Source organism: Anabas testudineus, chromosome 4 (assembly GCF_900324465.2).
Source record: "Anabas testudineus chromosome 4, fAnaTes1.2, whole genome shotgun sequence".
NCBI lineage: Eukaryota > Metazoa > Chordata > Actinopteri > Anabantiformes > Anabantidae > Anabas > Anabas testudineus.
Window position 1 is genome coordinate 11,871,454 of NC_046613.1, and position 15,256 is coordinate 11,886,709.

At 40.2% G+C, this 15,256-nt stretch overlaps 4 protein-coding genes across 4 annotated transcripts; 2 read left to right on the plus strand and 2 right to left on the minus strand.

Annotated features, from left to right (window-relative positions):
- Positions 1-165: 165 nt before the first annotated feature.
- Positions 166-6,848, minus strand: hdgfl2 (HDGF like 2). Its single transcript, XM_026346316.1, has 16 exons — positions 6,590-6,848; positions 6,019-6,095; positions 5,306-5,447; positions 4,904-5,086; positions 4,391-4,513; positions 4,199-4,267; positions 3,907-4,087; positions 3,722-3,806; positions 3,280-3,571; positions 3,017-3,150; positions 2,847-2,914; positions 2,586-2,656; positions 2,388-2,489; positions 2,060-2,216; positions 988-1,105; positions 166-858 (listed from the first exon to the last, which is right to left on the minus strand). Exons 1-16 carry the CDS (start codon positions 6,659-6,661, stop codon positions 759-761), a joined length of 1,974 nt encoding a protein of 657 aa, XP_026202101.1. The 5' UTR covers positions 6,662-6,848; the 3' UTR covers positions 166-758.
- Positions 6,849-7,841: 993 nt separating this feature from the next.
- Positions 7,842-9,563, plus strand: fh (fumarate hydratase). Its single transcript, XM_026346185.1, has one exon. It carries the CDS (start codon positions 7,899-7,901, stop codon positions 9,396-9,398), a length of 1,500 nt encoding a protein of 499 aa, XP_026201970.1. The 5' UTR covers positions 7,842-7,898; the 3' UTR covers positions 9,399-9,563.
- A 477-nt stretch (positions 9,564-10,040) lies between these two features.
- Positions 10,041-12,599, minus strand: fam32a (family with sequence similarity 32 member A). The gene is made up of 4 exons (XM_026346186.1): positions 12,481-12,599; positions 11,759-11,903; positions 10,777-10,830; positions 10,041-10,260 (listed from the first exon to the last, which is right to left on the minus strand). Exons 1-4 carry the CDS (start codon positions 12,552-12,554, stop codon positions 10,192-10,194), a joined length of 342 nt encoding a protein of 113 aa, XP_026201971.1. The 5' UTR covers positions 12,555-12,599; the 3' UTR covers positions 10,041-10,191.
- A 1,114-nt stretch (positions 12,600-13,713) lies between these two features.
- On the plus strand, positions 13,714-15,101 carry mrpl54 (mitochondrial ribosomal protein L54). The gene is made up of 3 exons (XM_026345870.1): positions 13,714-13,916; positions 14,111-14,267; positions 14,414-15,101. The coding sequence occupies exons 1-3, from the start codon at positions 13,790-13,792 to the stop codon at positions 14,544-14,546; spliced, it is 417 nt and encodes a 138-aa protein (XP_026201655.1). The 5' UTR covers positions 13,714-13,789; the 3' UTR covers positions 14,547-15,101.
- Positions 15,102-15,256: the final 155 nt, after the last annotated feature.

A 15,256-nucleotide genomic window follows, 5' to 3' on the forward strand; every position in this document is an offset into this window, starting at 1 on the left:
TAGGTGGACCTCAGTTGGAAAACAGTTTTCAGTGACTCGATTCATGGCTTTACATTTCAGACTGGATTAACTGGACCAGATAATTAAAAAATACTTAAAATAAAAGACTCACAAATAGTACTTTACCACTCTCACAATGCCATACACACAGACAAGAGGCTTTTGTGATGTTTTGTAGGCTTTATAAAAAAACACGAAGCCAACAGATTTAAGTGGTGCGCAAAATCTTCAACAGAAAAATTAACAGCATTGCTCCATTTCCAACCAATATCCCAACAAGAATCATTAAAGTTTCATTTCAAACTACCCCTGCCTAAATTCTGGTTAGAAGTGCTAAAAAATGTAATCATTCAATATACATAAGGTACGAAAGACCAAGAGTTCATGTGGTAGAAAGAACAAAGTAGCCAGGAGCAGTGGTTTGGGATGAGGATCCAGGCCGGCCAAGTGTTGTATAAAAAGAAAAATTCATTTGAAAAACAAAAAGGGGTTTTGCGCAGAGCCACAAACTATCACACTAATAAGCTTTCATTTTTGTTGTGATAAATAATGGACCGAACAATGTGAGCGATGGGGCCTTCTGCTTTGATATCAGTATAGTACAAAATGTCCAAAACATCAATATTGACGTAACAGATAGTGTAGGAAATGCTGGGTGTGTGCTGCAGTGTTGCTGGCCCACAAGTACTGCATCATGTCAAACAGAGAGGCCACCATCTTTTAGCACTTGGTCCACTACGTTGGTGGTTAAACGTCTTTCAGCTTTCTATAGCAGGTGGTTCTGTCTCTGCAGAAATGGAGTTGTCTGCCTCGTCATAGGTGTGTGTTTGTTCATCAGCAGGGCTATCTGGGCTCCGTCTATGGAGAAGAAGCATAGCAATGCTTAAATCAAGCATACATGTGTATCTATCATATAAGTCTTTGTCATGGCTACCAAATATCAAGTAGAGTAATAATACTCTATACTGCATCACATTAGATGTTCACCTGTTTGGACTTGAAGCTGTATTGCCATTATTATCCTCCTGGAAAGGTGATTTTGGTTTTTCCTCTACTGACATGTCATCTTTTTTCTGTTCTGATTCTCCATTCACTGGAGTGGAATCTAAAAAAAAACAAAAAAACAAATTCACATAAATATCAGCATTCACTGCAAACCAGAAAACAGTATATGTCTGATGAAAAAAAAAACATATCTTAATAAAGTCCCACCCCCCAAAAAACAAACAAAAAAACAGTAAGACAATTTACAGTTTGCATAGATTGATCATGAGTTGTGATCTGACCATCCCCAGTCACAAATATCAACAAACACTAATTTCTTAGCTGATAAAACACAATATGAGATTTCATGTTTTTATTGAACACACCAATTACAGATAAAAAGTGGAAAAAAAGTAAGTGAAACCTTTGAGAATCTAATAACCTTAAGCAAGCTCTTTCTGTTACTGTGAATTAGACCTGTACATGTCCAAGAGGAACTTTGGACCACACCTGCTCACAGAACTGCTTCAGCTCAGACCTAGTCTTAAGACGTCTGGTGTGAATGGCTCTCTTCTTGTCATCTCCATTGGGATGAGGTCAGGGCTCTGACTGTGCCTGTGAAGTAATTCTGTAGTAAATTTAATTTGATGCTTAGCGCCATTGTCCTGCTCCATCATTGTTTCTTCAGAGCCTCCGCTTGTAGACAGCAACCCTGACATTATTCTGGATAAACTTGATAAACATGGGAGTTCTTTTTATCCCTCCACAAGCAGCCCAGGTCCAGAGGCAGCAAAGCAGTTCTAAATCACACCTTCGTTCTTGTTTTATTGACTGGACTCCAGGTTTTCTGACACTTGACTCCAACTGGTATTTAGAAACATCAAGACATCACTTACTTTTTCCACCATCACGTTGTATATTTATTGGGTGTTCGATAAAGACATGAAAGATCATGTCTGTTTTATCAGTTTGGAAATGTTGTGTTTGGTAATATGTATTTTTTTATATTTGTGAAAATCTGACTAAATTTTATGACAATTGAAAATTGAAACAACACCAAAATGTGGTGTTTTACCTGGGTTTTGTGTCTCCTTAACGTTATCTTCTGGTTCCTTGTTTTCGGTTTTAGGTTTACCTGCCACCTCGGCCTTGCCCACAAAGCGAAGTTTTAACTTGTTGTAGACGTCAGTAGCTTTTTCCATAACTGCAGTGCTGGCTTTATACCGCCGGATCTAAATTGTCAAGAAAAAAAACTTAAGTTAGTTGGTATATAATAGATAAATAACACAAATAAATAAAAAGAGACCGTCTTAAATATATGTTTTCCTTTCTCCTATCCTACTACATCCTGTATCCAGGTTGTCCTCTCTTGCAGTATCAATTTGCAACACAAGAAACTGCACCTTCTTCAGTGTGGCAATAACTTCAGCGTTCTTGTGGAGGATCTGACTGGTGACAGGCACAGCCTCAAGCTCTTCCAGGGCTTGCAGACACTTATCTATGTCCTAGAAAACACATAAATACAGTAAAAAGGATCAGCTTTCATATTGCCGCAAAAAGAAGATAAACTGTATGTATCTGAAATCTTAGATGTCCCTTACTGGGTTGTCCACTTTGAGTGCAAACTTTATATCTGTATGGAGTTTCTGTAGCCGTTCTTCTGGCGATGGCTCTGCAAAAGAACACACAGGGTAAATATGCTGTACTGAATTACTACACCACAACAGAGTTAAATAAGCATTCAGTGAACTTTAGTTTAGTCTTGCACAAATTCAGCTTTTGCAAATCAGTAGGGTACGGAGTGGCTGTCAGCTTCAGTAACAGTGTTGTTGAGCCTGAAAGTCACTTCATGACACACTGACCTTTTTTCTTTTCTACTTTCTTCTCTGGTGGTCTCTCAGGTTTGCGTTTGGGTTTTTCAGGCTTGGACCTGAGAGAAAGAGGGAACTCTGAGATCTGTGTACATTAAGTTTTAATGACATTCTCCTAATGAGGTCTGCATGTTGAAGTCTGTTCTCTTTTGTGCACTCACCTCGCTCTGGACTTCTCCTCTGACCGTCTGGCTTTCTTCTCTTTTAGTTCTTTCTCCTTTCTTTCTTTCCTCTCCTTCTCTTTCTTTATTCTTGCCTTCTTCTGGCTGTCAGACTTTTTAGGTGGTTCCTTCACCTTTTAAAAAAAAAAAAAAAAAGCCCAAGAAGATGCAGATTTTAATAGCACAAAGAGACAATTGCACTAATACTCCACATACAAATTTTGAGATTGTAAAGTTCTTGTTTTTTCAGTAAGAAACTGTACCTCAGCTAGTGGCTCAGAATCAGAGTCTGAGGGCGCCGGGATGGGGGGTGGAGGAGGTTTCTTGGATTTCTTTAATGGATGGTCATCTACACCTTCATCTGAGCTACTGCTGCTGTCACTGTCACTTCCTTTTTTACCCTTATCCTTGTCTTTTTTCCTTTTCTCTTCTTCCTCCTTCTCTTTTTCACGTAACCGGCGGATCTCTTCTGCTTCCTCCTTTTTTCGGCGTTCCTCCAGCTCTCGTCGGCGTTCTTCATCACGTTTTTTCCATTCACTTATGCGGTCGGGTTCACTGTTGATGTGGAGAAAAAAAAAAAAAGTAAATTTTATAGGGCCTTTTTCACCAAGGTGATATGCAGAATATAAATAAACATTAACGTATTATTATTATCTCAAGCTGTGTGTATCTTAAAAAGAAAAAAAAGCCTTAGTGCAGCCTGACCTGTCGCTGTCAGAGGATGATGAAGGTGCTTGTTTTGCTGGAGCAGGTTTGGGTTTCCGTGCACGAGGTTTTGGTGCAGGCTTTTCTGTGGATGGGAAGAAAAACAAGGCATGTAACTTTTCTAACTTTCTTCAATATCAAACAACATACATCCCCAGGGTTTTGCACAATGACGTATATTGTACCTTTCTTGCGAGCCTGTGGACCCTTCCGAGGAGGCGGATCTGAATCTGACTCAGACTTGGAGCCAGACTGGGATTCTGAGCCAGACAGAGCAGGTCGAGGCTTCTCGTCCTCTGAATCACTGTCCACGACCTTCTTCTCTGATCCCGATCCTGAGTCTGAATCTGAGTCAGATGAAGCCTTCTGCAACACCAGAGATAAGGGGTCAGAGAAGAAGATGGAGCAACAAATCAAAACTACCATCACAAAAGGTTTTCAAAACACTTTTACTGTGTAAGAGACCAGATGGTTCACCTTTTTCTTTCCTCTGCCTCCTGCTTTCTTTCCACCTCGTACACCAGTTTTCTTCTCTGGAGTAAAATCCTGTGTAACATATAAATAATGTTCCATTTCAGAACACCCAAAAATCATATAATGAGAGTGTGTGTGTGTGTGTGTGTGTGTGTGTGTGTGTGTGTGTGTGTGTGTGTGTGTGTGTGTGTATACCTGGTCACTGTTCTTTCCAGAATCAGACTCTGAAGGTGTGGGTTCTGATTCAGAAGGGGATCCACTCTCCTCTTCATCCCTGTCACTGGATGAGCCTCGAGCCTTTTTTGGAGGAGGAGGCCGCTAAAAACAGACAACCCAAGCATTCACATTGAAAAATATAGTTTAACTAAATCAACTATAGTTGTATATATAGTAGAACTATATATATTAAGTTGCAGATGATTTTCATTGCAGTTTGAGCCAAACAATCTGTGTCTAGCTATCTAATGTGCACTCAAGGCAAGGCAAGTCAAGTCCCATTAATCATGGCTCATTATGCTTTTATCACTGCTGTGACAACTCCTGATATAAAAAAGGAAGTTGCTGCTACTTAGCGGTCTATTTTGCTATCTTGTTTTTATAGCCAAGTGCTTCCTTCTGTACCATTAACTATAACCAATAATGTTTTTTTGTATTCACATCAATAACATATTTTAATTATCAAACTAAATTTCTGCACTACACACTTACCTTGGGAGCCGGTGGCTTTCGCTTCACTCCTCCTCCTCCTCTTCCTCTGTCTTCACTCCCAGAATCCGAGTCAATCTCACTCCCTGAGTCTGCTTTCCGAGGAACTGTGGCCTCTTCATCGTCGTCATCCTCATCACTTCCTCCTTCGGCATTGTTTCCCTCACTGTCTGATGAGCTCGGTGGCTGCAAAAAAATGTGTCAGTGAAATGGACTGCAATCTACAAAGCATGTTAAAAATACCTCCAACTCCACTACCTCAGTTGAAACTTAAGCCTTTTTTGATAGCTGACAAAAAACATTGAAATAAACGGGTGCAGAGGAAGAGATGTACCAAAGGCGCACCATGAGGTAATGTTTGATTAAGGATGCTTCAGGATTCTACAGTATGTCAGGGAGACTTACTACAGGCGGGGCGCTGTAGGAGGCATGCGGATTGTTCTGGATTTCCCATAAACCTTCATTGAATCCCTTCCTTTTGTTGGGTTTTCCATAGCGTTCTCTGTACTTTTCATAGGCAAAAAGGTCTTTTGGTGCAAGGAATGCACTGTGAAACAGAGAGATAAAGAAACTGTGAGCAATTTAACTAGTTAAAGTGAACCACTAAACAACTAAATCAGCGTTATCATTACACTTCAACACAGTAGAATGTGCCATCTAGTGATGGATCAATATACTGCAGGTGCCATCTTGTCAAACAGATGGTGAGACTGGTGTTGTGTCCAAGGATCAAACATGTCAACACATCTCTGAGAAAAACATACTGCACAATCAGCTGACACAAATTAGAGGTTAATAGTGCACTGACAGAAAACAAAGTTTAAAAAATGAAGCAAAAAATTGGTGGTGCCCCACCAAAGTAGCATTTTATGTATTTGTCTCACGGCATTGCTCTCACGAATAGGATATCAAAATTAAAAACAGATGAGTCGGGTCCTACATTTAAATAGGCACAGTCAATTCTTCCATGCATAACCAAAACAAGACAATGCTACAGTCAATCAATTCAACCAGTAATATGAATGAAGGATTCTGCATCATAGGTTTGAACATTTCAGCATATACAAGACAACAAGTGGCAAATCACCCAGTGTCTTATGGTACAGCACTGTACTCACGTTTCATGTGTCCCAAAGAAGAAAATTGGGATTTTATTAGGAGGTGGTTTCACTGCCCCATCAGCCACATCTTCAATCTAAAAACATGCAAAACCAAGTCAGATATGGCAAACAGAAGGTATAAGAGACATTTCCATGGAACTGGGATACAAACATGAGAGCAGCATGTAATAATTGGTTGGTTACCCCTATAAAACATTATTCATCTTATGTAAACTTCATGCTGCACATTAATCTGTTTCTTTAACATGAGCTCCTCATCTAGGTACATTTGCACAGTTATCTCAGACGTAATTTCCAAAATAACAACGTTAGCTCCGTCTCTACGTCAACGTCTGTAACATTATGTAGATTAGGCCAACAGCAACTCAGCCAATGGTGCTGCTCGTACACTGACTGTAGGCCTAGAAGATGAACTGTCAGCCCAACAAATATGAAGTTATTTATGTTTATGATGGTTATCCGTGCTAGACAGTAACGAAGATACACAGAGAACCTTCTCCAGCGTCCCAGGCAGAGCAGTCCACCCCCTCCTCCGCCCCTCCGGCTGCTCTTAACGTTACTTGCTTACCCTGGCTGGCCAGTGGGGGTATCCCTTCATTTTAGCGAAGACCAAGTCTCCGGGTTGGAAGTTGTGTGGCATTGCCCCGCTCCTTTAAGCAGTCTGGATTTAAAGAATATTCAGCTGCGTAGTCTTTCGGTGTCTCTCTTCGTTTGCTGTTTTCAGGTCGACACGAAACCTGGAAACGATGGGGTTAGCTAGCAAGCTAACAGTATACTAACGTTACCGCGAGAAGAGACGGCGGGGTGAAGGTAGCAACAACACAGGAAGTCTTTCCGGTAAAGGCTCGCGCTGAGACTTCAAAATAAAAGGCTCTTCTACCGTCCAACTAGGGCTGCAGAAATACACAAACTCAAGACAACATTTTTGGAAAGAAAAGTACTTCGCTAAAAGTAGAATTACCACTCAAATTTTCTACTCTATTCAAGTAATTGTTACTTGAATAACACAAGTAAAAGTGATTCACTAAAGAAAAAGGCGTATTTTAAACCATGTTGAATTTGATGCTGGTGATAACTAATGAATGTTGAAAGCTAGTCCAGATTAGTTTGACAAATTCTCAAAGGCGAAAATTTATCACTAAAATGCGTTGCTGCCTATAGCCTGTGGAGCTAAAACAGCAGTCTGTAAGGCTGAGGGTTTTTAAACCACCTTATAAAGTGACTAGGGGTAAATCTATAAATCATACATCAGCGTTTTATTACTATATAATCATTTTTGCTAATCCTACACAGTAACTAATGATGTTAAACTAAAAGTAGTGGAGTAAAGGTACAATATTAGTTTAACTAGTAAAAGTAAAAGTGAAATAAAATGGAAATACGTCAGTAGAGTACAAGTACCTTTAAATTGTACACTCCTTATTATAGTGTTAATGTACTTGGGTACTTACCACGTTTAATATTTATTTATATTTTGCATTAAAAGATTACATTTGCGAATTAACTAGGAGCCAAAACTGGTTGAAAAATGGTTGCACATACTGTACATGCATATATAATCAATAGATGTAAAAAAAAAAATCACAAAGATAAAATAAATAAAAACATGTATGTATGTGCCAAAACAAATGAGGTTAAAATGAACTGAATTACGTAAAGTCACAGACTTTTACTTGACTAAGAACATGGTCGTACGCGCTCGTTCAGTGTTGAAGCAGTCTGATCGTTTCCACTCGATACGACAAACAGCCCGGAAGTCCCGCCTCTCCCGCTTCCTCATTGGCTAATGTACGAGCAGTTTCCTATTCCTCCAATGACAGATTACAATGTGGAACACAGCGTTGACCTCCCCCCGGATTCACCTCTAGTGAGGAGCCATGTTTCGGTCTCTGAGACGCGTCCAGCAGTTTAACTGCAACCTCCTGGTTTGGCAAAGACACAACGCGAACTCCAAACTTCTCTTCCGCACGTCCAGAATGGCCAGTTCAGAGTACAGGACTGAGCGGGACACGTTTGGTGAGCTCAAGGTCCCGGCGGACAAGTACTACGGTGCCCAGACTGTCAGATCCACCATGAACTTCAAGATAGGAGGACCGAGTGAGAGAATGCCAATCCAAGTGATCAAGGCCTTCGGTACTTTGAAGAAAGCGGCTGCTGAGGTGAACAAGGACTACGGCCTCAACCCCAAGATAGCAGATGCAATCATCCAGGCTGCAGACGAGGTATCAGCTGGTAAACTGGATGAGCATTTCCCTCTGGTGGTATGGCAGACTGGATCTGGCACTCAAACCAACATGAACGTGAACGAGGTGATCAGCAACCGAGCTATTGAGATCTTGGGAGGGAAACTGGGCTCCAAAGATCCTGTCCACCCTAACGACCATGTCAACAAGAGTCAGAGCTCTAATGACACCTTCCCCACTGCAATGCACATTGCTGCAGCCACAGAGGTCCACCAGGTCCTCCTGCCTGGCCTGCAGACTCTGCACGATGCTCTGGCTGCCAAAGCTGAAGAGTTCAAAGATATAATCAAGATTGGACGCACACACACTCAGGATGCTGTGCCACTTTCACTGGGCCAGGAGTTTAGTGGTTATGTCCAGCAGGTGAAGTACAGCATAGAGAGGGTGAAGGCTGCTATGCCCAGGGTATATGAGCTGGCAGCAGGAGGCACCGCAGTAGGGACAGGACTCAACACCCGCATTGGCTTTGCTGAGAAAGTAGCTTCCAAGGTTGGTTCCCTCACAGGTCTGCCATTTGTCACAGCTCCCAACAAGTTTGAAGCTCTGGCAGCCCATGATGCCCTGGTAGAGCTGAGTGGAGCCCTCAACACAGTGGCCGTCAGCATGATGAAGATCGCCAACGACATTCGCTTCCTGGGGTCGGGGCCCCGCTCTGGTTTGGGGGAGCTCATCTTACCAGAGAATGAACCAGGAAGCAGCATCATGCCAGGAAAGGTGAACCCCACCCAGTGTGAGGCCATGACCATGGTCGCAGCCCAGGTGATGGGAAATCACGTCGCAGTCACCATCGGAGGCAGCAACGGACACTTTGAACTCAATGTCTTCAAACCTATGATGATCAAGAACGTGCTGAACTCTGCACAGCTACTGGGAGACGCATCTGTCTCTTTTACCAACAACTGTGTGGTGGGCATCCAGGCCAACACTGAGAGAATCAACAAGCTCATGAATGAGTCTCTCATGCTGGTCACTGCACTGAACCCACACATAGGTTATGACAAAGCTGCCACCATTGCCAAGACGGCTCACAAAAAAGGCTCGACGCTGAAGGCCGTTGCTGTGGAGCTGGGATACCTGACTGAGGAGCAGTTTGACCAGTGGGTGAAGCCGAGTGACATGCTGGGGCCAAAGTGAACTCTGACATCACCAAAAATACTGCAATACAATGAAAATACTCTTCCAATATGAGGCGAGTACTTTCATTAAATCAAATAAGAACTGTATAAAAAAAATTGCTCTGAATCCTGAACATCTGATCTCTGAATAAAGATTTAAATAATCCGTTACTTGTTTAACGCAGCCTTTTACTCCGTTTTGCATGTTGGTGTTTAACTTACTATGATGCAGCTACATCTGTCAGTCAACATCAAAACTGTTTAGTTTCACTCTCACTACAACTCTTTTCCTGAGGAGTAAAATGTATTTGTATACGAATGTACTGATTTTACTATGGAAAGTCAGTCAAATACTTTTTTGCCTTCTTTAACTACTAGTTCCTCCCTTTGTGAGAATTTACATGTTAACTGTGCCATCTCAAAGAATTCAACATGGACAACTACCTTGGGTGTTTAGTTGGGCTCTAGTTTACAGTATGGGTGTCATTTGTGCTGTTATGCACTACAATGCAAATATATTAACTACAAAAAGCAAGAATATTCTGATTTGACATTTTTTCTTCTTACATTGTCTTATATACAATATACACACAGCTAAGACACTGGTCAAATTGCAAGGTACATGCAATGTACTGTAAGTCAAAGCTACAGACAAAACATGTTAACTCAAATACTTTATTGTATACAACAAAAGAACAGATGAATGTCAACCAAACACATTTTAACTGAATATCTAAAACTAATAAAAAATACAAAAAACTTGCACATCACATTTGTACAAGCAGTAAATAAAGTGAACAGTTGCTCCTCTTCTATTTGGTCCAGCTGACCTTGGGAATATCATAATGCTCTGTCAGGGTATCCAGGTGGCGATTGAAATCCTGTGACAGAAACAAACGATAGAAAGAAAATATGTTAAAAGATAAAAACAAAAACTATTAATCCCAGAAGGAAATGGCTTTGTCTTATTACAGATGCTTTTAGTTCAAAAAGAAAGGGAAAAAGTAAAGAATCACACCGACACAAATACAAAAAACTCCAACATCAGTCAGTAAGAGTAAAGAAAATCTAAATAGGAAACATATGAGTTGCACAATAAACAGCAATGGTATGCAGTATAGTGTCTTGTATTGATTGAATTACACAGAATTAAATAGATAAGGATTTTGTTGAGGGTCAAACGTATGTGAGCCTGATGATGATAATAAATATATTACAAAAATAGCCAGTTATGATAGAGACAACAATAAAAGATATCAATTTGTTTATTAGATATTAATATTACATTAGTCATTAGTTAACATTACTGTATCATAAGATATCACTAAATAATCAGGTTCTACTCTGAATTAGCAAGTTTGACTCAATGGTGCTATGTATGGTCTGACGGGACTTACTTCAACTCTGTGTTTGTGTGTCTTTGATGCCTTGTTCAAAATCCTCTCCATTTGCTGCAAGAAAATAGAGAGAAATAAACAATTAGTGCAATAAAAATTAAACGCCACTCTCAGTCACATTTTAAATATCTCTATCACTAACATAAACAACTATTACTGTATATTAAAACATCTTAAAAACATCAAAATCTGGGTACTGGACTTGACATTGTCATAGCTGAGATTTGCGAAATATGAACTTGCTGTAATTTCCCGCTGTATCTAAAAATATTATACACTCATAAAAGGTGTATTTTTTTTTAACATCCCACTGTTTCATTATCAGCTTTCTCATTACATAAAGATAAGATACCATGTCCCTGTGATCATGTTTTATATGCTCCACAATACACAACATTCACAGTTTCAAAAAATGAACCATATCCTTTAATTATTAATGGGTTGATAAATGTTGCCACTATTTAATGTGAAGGATAATACACTGACATAATAAAACATCTCTTGAGCAAACTGCTGGGCTAATCAACATCATTTGAAAATTGTTTCAGGTAGGGATTATTCTGTTCATTTAAATTCAACACTATTAGTCATTTCCTTACTGCTGTATTTTTCTGACAGAACTGGTCACTAAAAACAGGACATAAGTTAATAATTACCCAGACATAGATAAGTTTGTTCTACTGCAGAAATATAGGTTGTGAGGCAATCTTCATTCCATGTTATGTGTGCTATTGATTAGTGCAAACCTACTATTACTAAATTCTATCAAAGTGTAGACATTCATACTGTAGCAATACAGCATAGTGGCTGTTATAAACACTTCATGTGTTTGTATTTGCAAACCTAGTAGCCTAGTAGAAACCAGTGCTTCGGTCAGTAGTACTAAATGTGATTAATACCATCTATTACTACTTCTATTCACCATGCCTCTGCGTCAAACCTCTGGCTAATGACTGTAGCTTCTGATGAAGAAATATCCTACCCTTTTCTCCTGCATCTTGTCAAAGGCAATCTGGGCCGGTGTCCTTTTGTCAATATATGCTTTCTTGGTTTTCACCTCCTCGTCGTTTTGACTGGTCACAACCTGCTCCAAGCGATGTTTACTTTCTTTGTCCTTCTTCTTCTTCCTAAAAATATACATGTATTAATAATTTAGTTAAGCCCGCACAAGCTCCCACCTCGATAGGCACAGAGAAAGATGCAGTAAACGAGACTGAAAATCCAACCAAACAGTCTGTGCCACTTTGCATCTACCTTACTCATATCCTCATAAAAACATAACGTGTTATTGATAAATAAACGTTTTTCTACTTAGTGTGCCGTGTTGGACAACATTTATATTACACGTTCCGATATGAGTGTGATGGGCTGAGATCGAGCTAACTTCCGTTGGTTGTTTTGTTGTAGCTCATGCTAGTATGGCAGCTAATGTTTACAAAACGCATCTGTACAAATAGTGTCCAATGTGACCACTGTTTTTCTGCTGTAAAATGTTATTTTCGATATAAATTAGCTTTAAGCGTTAAAATACGAAACAGTCGTACACATCGACGTTGGGGTGTTTATCAGCAAACAAGCTAACATTAGCCTTAGCTACGCGATTACAAGGGGCTTTTATCAGTTGCGACTGGGTATTATAAAGCGTATTTACCAAGTTTCCCCATTCACACTGTCGTATCGTAATAAAGTGTTTCTACTACTTACTTTTTTCCTGCTGAAACGCTTCCTACGCCTTTGATTTTCAAGGCACTCTTCTGGACCGTGGCGTACTCAGACATCTTCGAGAAATTCTTCTTCTTCGTCTGTTTTGGTAGAACGGCCGTCGTTTTCTTCTTCTTCTTCTAAATCTGTGGTTGCTGACAGCGTGTTACCGCCCTCCACAGGATGTTATTTACCAGTTCAGTATTAATTTCTTTATGCATGTACTATGTAAATGTTTCTTGGTCAGATGCGTCTAATTTTTCTGATTTAATAGAAATACATTTCTAGGCTTTCCCATGATGTCCAGATTTGAATTTAGCATCAGTCCTTTCTATACCTTATGTGATTTTTCCTCTATATTGCGCTCTCCTGGGCGATTTGTTCAAATCTATCTTCAATTATTTAGGATTGACTTTACATAGAGTCTTCTGTTTCATTTCCCTGAATCACAATTTTCCCAACATACTCAAGAAAACTGATTTCTTAAGTGTCACGTAAACGGGAAAATGTTTCTCGTTTAAATAACACTTGACTGAGAAGGTCAGGTCAAGCTTTTCCTCTGTCTTAAGGCAGTCAAATGAGCTGCAGAATCAAATCAAACAGGGACTATTCTTTGTGTAGTCCAGAGGATTGCTAACAGTTCTGGTTACATCTATGACATGCTGGTCAATCTTTATTTCAAACTGTGACACACACACATCTCAAGTCCAGTTTTCCCACTTTCTGGGTCCCTGTCAACTGTCTGAATATTTTTAAGATAAGGCCTCATTGCTCTGTTGAGGTCCTGCTCTACTTATGAGTTGATGTCACTGGTGTTGTGTAAAAATCCTAAATCAGTGTCCAGATCCTGCATTTTAAAAAAAGGAACAGAAAATCAGTCCAATTCAGTTCTATATTTCCCCGGGCTATTTTCAGTTTTCCACCCTACTGACTTACTTAAACTGACTGTTTTTGTCACCCTGCTGTCATGAGTCTCGACAATAAGCTGGGACGCTTTCTAATCTATCTAATTCCTGTTGCAGCAGCTGAGCTATAATCAAATACGGATCTTTCCATTCATTCATTTATTAAACCCATAATAAACAATAGAAGTCCTGTGGTCAGATGCAGCTCAATCAGTGCTGCCACCTGTCGGCTTGAATTGAAATGACCCAGTCGGCTGTGAGCAGCGTTCGTGTTGCAGTGTGTCTTCCTGAACACTGAGGAGCAGCAGAGATCATCCTGCACAGTCAAAGAAAACGGAACTTGAAGGAACTATGAATGTCAAACAGTAGCATGGTGAGCTGCGCCGGCACATAACCCGAAGTAGAAAATGTCAGGGTACATTGTATTTAGGACAGCAACGCTGACAAAATGCACCACAAGCAGCTGTGCAGCGGTGCTCTGCAGGACCAACGTGATGAACAGAGTACAGTGGTGCGGATACGCGAAGAAAGTGGGTGAGTAAACACAGACATGAGTAGACATCGACAGCACCGGCAGCTTAGTGGGTTCACTAGTGTTGCACTGACGGGTATTCTCATTACTTTGTCCACCCCCTATTTCTATCAGTGAGGGGAGCCTAATTAAAACACTCAATAACGCAGGTTTACGTTGACACTGATACCAAACCCGTCTCTCTCTCATTGTTTAGTGGCCAAAGGAAAAGGTAAAGGAGCAATGAAGGAGGAGCTGACAGGTCCAGAGGTGTGTAAAGACCCTGTCAAGCTTACATCTTATGCAGTTGGGGTCAATATCTTCAAGCAAGGAGAAGACCCCAAGTTAAAGTCTCCAGAGGAATATCCACCGTGGTGAGAGTCACATTGTTTTAGTTTTGACTTGTATCTGTTTATTTTATTGTCCTTTGGGCTGCTCCTTGTGATTTGAGTTTTCTGGATGATGATGTGTCAGGATAAATCTGTTGACATGTGTCGGGTTTTTGTCCCCCTTTACCCAGGTTATTCAACATGAACCTGGGAGCAGCCAAAAAGCTGCATGAGCTGGAGTCAGACACCTGGGAGTACTGGAAGCGCCTGAGGAAGGAGAACATGTGGCGTTTCAACAGACTGCACAAAGGGAAGAAGTTTTAAGCCTCCGGTGGACTCACTTCAGTAGACAGTTCTCTTCCTGGATGGTGACGTGCTTCAGACTTTGTGGACTGAATGACCAAGACATTGACATGATGGATGTTCAGAGCCTGTTTCAAGTTCCTGTATGAAACACTATTTGTCTCTTATCCAGCCAGTTATTTCAAAATTATTCAGCATGATTGGTCTCTTTGGTCACAGGAAATCATGCAGCTCTTACTCAAATGCAGAGAATCTCAGTTCACAAGAGTAATAATAGAAAAATAAACACCTTAAAATAAGATTGAAAGTTCACTGTAAGCCTTGGAAACAGAAGTTGACACAATTATCTAATTAAAAGCTCCATCTAGTAGCATTGCGGCACATCAGGTTTTCCAAGCTGTCATAAAGTGGAGTCAAATTTACTTTAATTATTTACAACATTGCTGAATTGACTTTGTGTCAAAGGGCTGCTGAAAGACAGTGTTTCCTGTATTTGTGCTCATGTTTTTACATCTGTATCTGAAGAAAAAAAAGGCTTTTCTTTTGTTTTTTCATTAAATAAATTTGAATATTGAATTCAATTTAATGTATTGTATAGCACCAAAATTACCGCCAGCCCATAAAACCTCTTTCTTCCTGTTCTGGTACAAAATGATGCAGTGATTTTCAGAGAAAATCCCATCTTCACTTTCTAGACTGTTTTTTTTAAAGTCAGTGTTAATTAAAGTGTT

Bases quoted from the DNA above. Each gene is read 5' to 3' on its own strand.
- hdgfl2 (XM_026346316.1), bottom strand. From the start codon at position 6,661: ATGCCACACAACTTCCAACCCGGAGACTTGGTCTTCGCTAAAATGAAG. The intron at 3,807-3,906 runs GTACAATATACG...TCCCATCCACAG, and splicing joins TCCACAGGCTCGCAAGAAAG to AAAAGCCTGCACCAAAACCT. The intron at 2,217-2,387 runs GTGCAGTTTCTT...TTGACAATTTAG, and splicing joins TTATTGCCACACTGAAGAAG to ATCCGGCGGTATAAAGCCAG.
- fh (XM_026346185.1), top strand. From the start codon at position 7,899: ATGTTTCGGTCTCTGAGACGCGTCCAGCAGTTTAACTGCAACCTCCTG.
- fam32a (XM_026346186.1), bottom strand. From the start codon at position 12,554: ATGTCTGAGTACGCCACGGTCCAGAAGAGTGCCTTGAAAATCAAAGGC. The intron at 11,904-12,480 runs GTAAGTAGTAGA...GTATATTTTTAG, and splicing joins AGCGTTTCAGCAGGAAAAAA to GAAGAAGAAGAAGGACAAAG. The intron at 10,831-11,758 runs GTAGGATATTTC...ATTTTCTTGCAG, and splicing joins ACAAGATGCAGGAGAAAAGG to CAAATGGAGAGGATTTTGAA.
- mrpl54 (XM_026345870.1), top strand. From the start codon at position 13,790: ATGTCAGGGTACATTGTATTTAGGACAGCAACGCTGACAAAATGCACC. The intron at 13,917-14,110 runs GTGAGTAAACAC...CTCATTGTTTAG, and splicing joins CGGATACGCGAAGAAAGTGG to TGGCCAAAGGAAAAGGTAAA. The intron at 14,268-14,413 runs GTGAGAGTCACA...CCCTTTACCCAG, and splicing joins CCAGAGGAATATCCACCGTG to GTTATTCAACATGAACCTGG.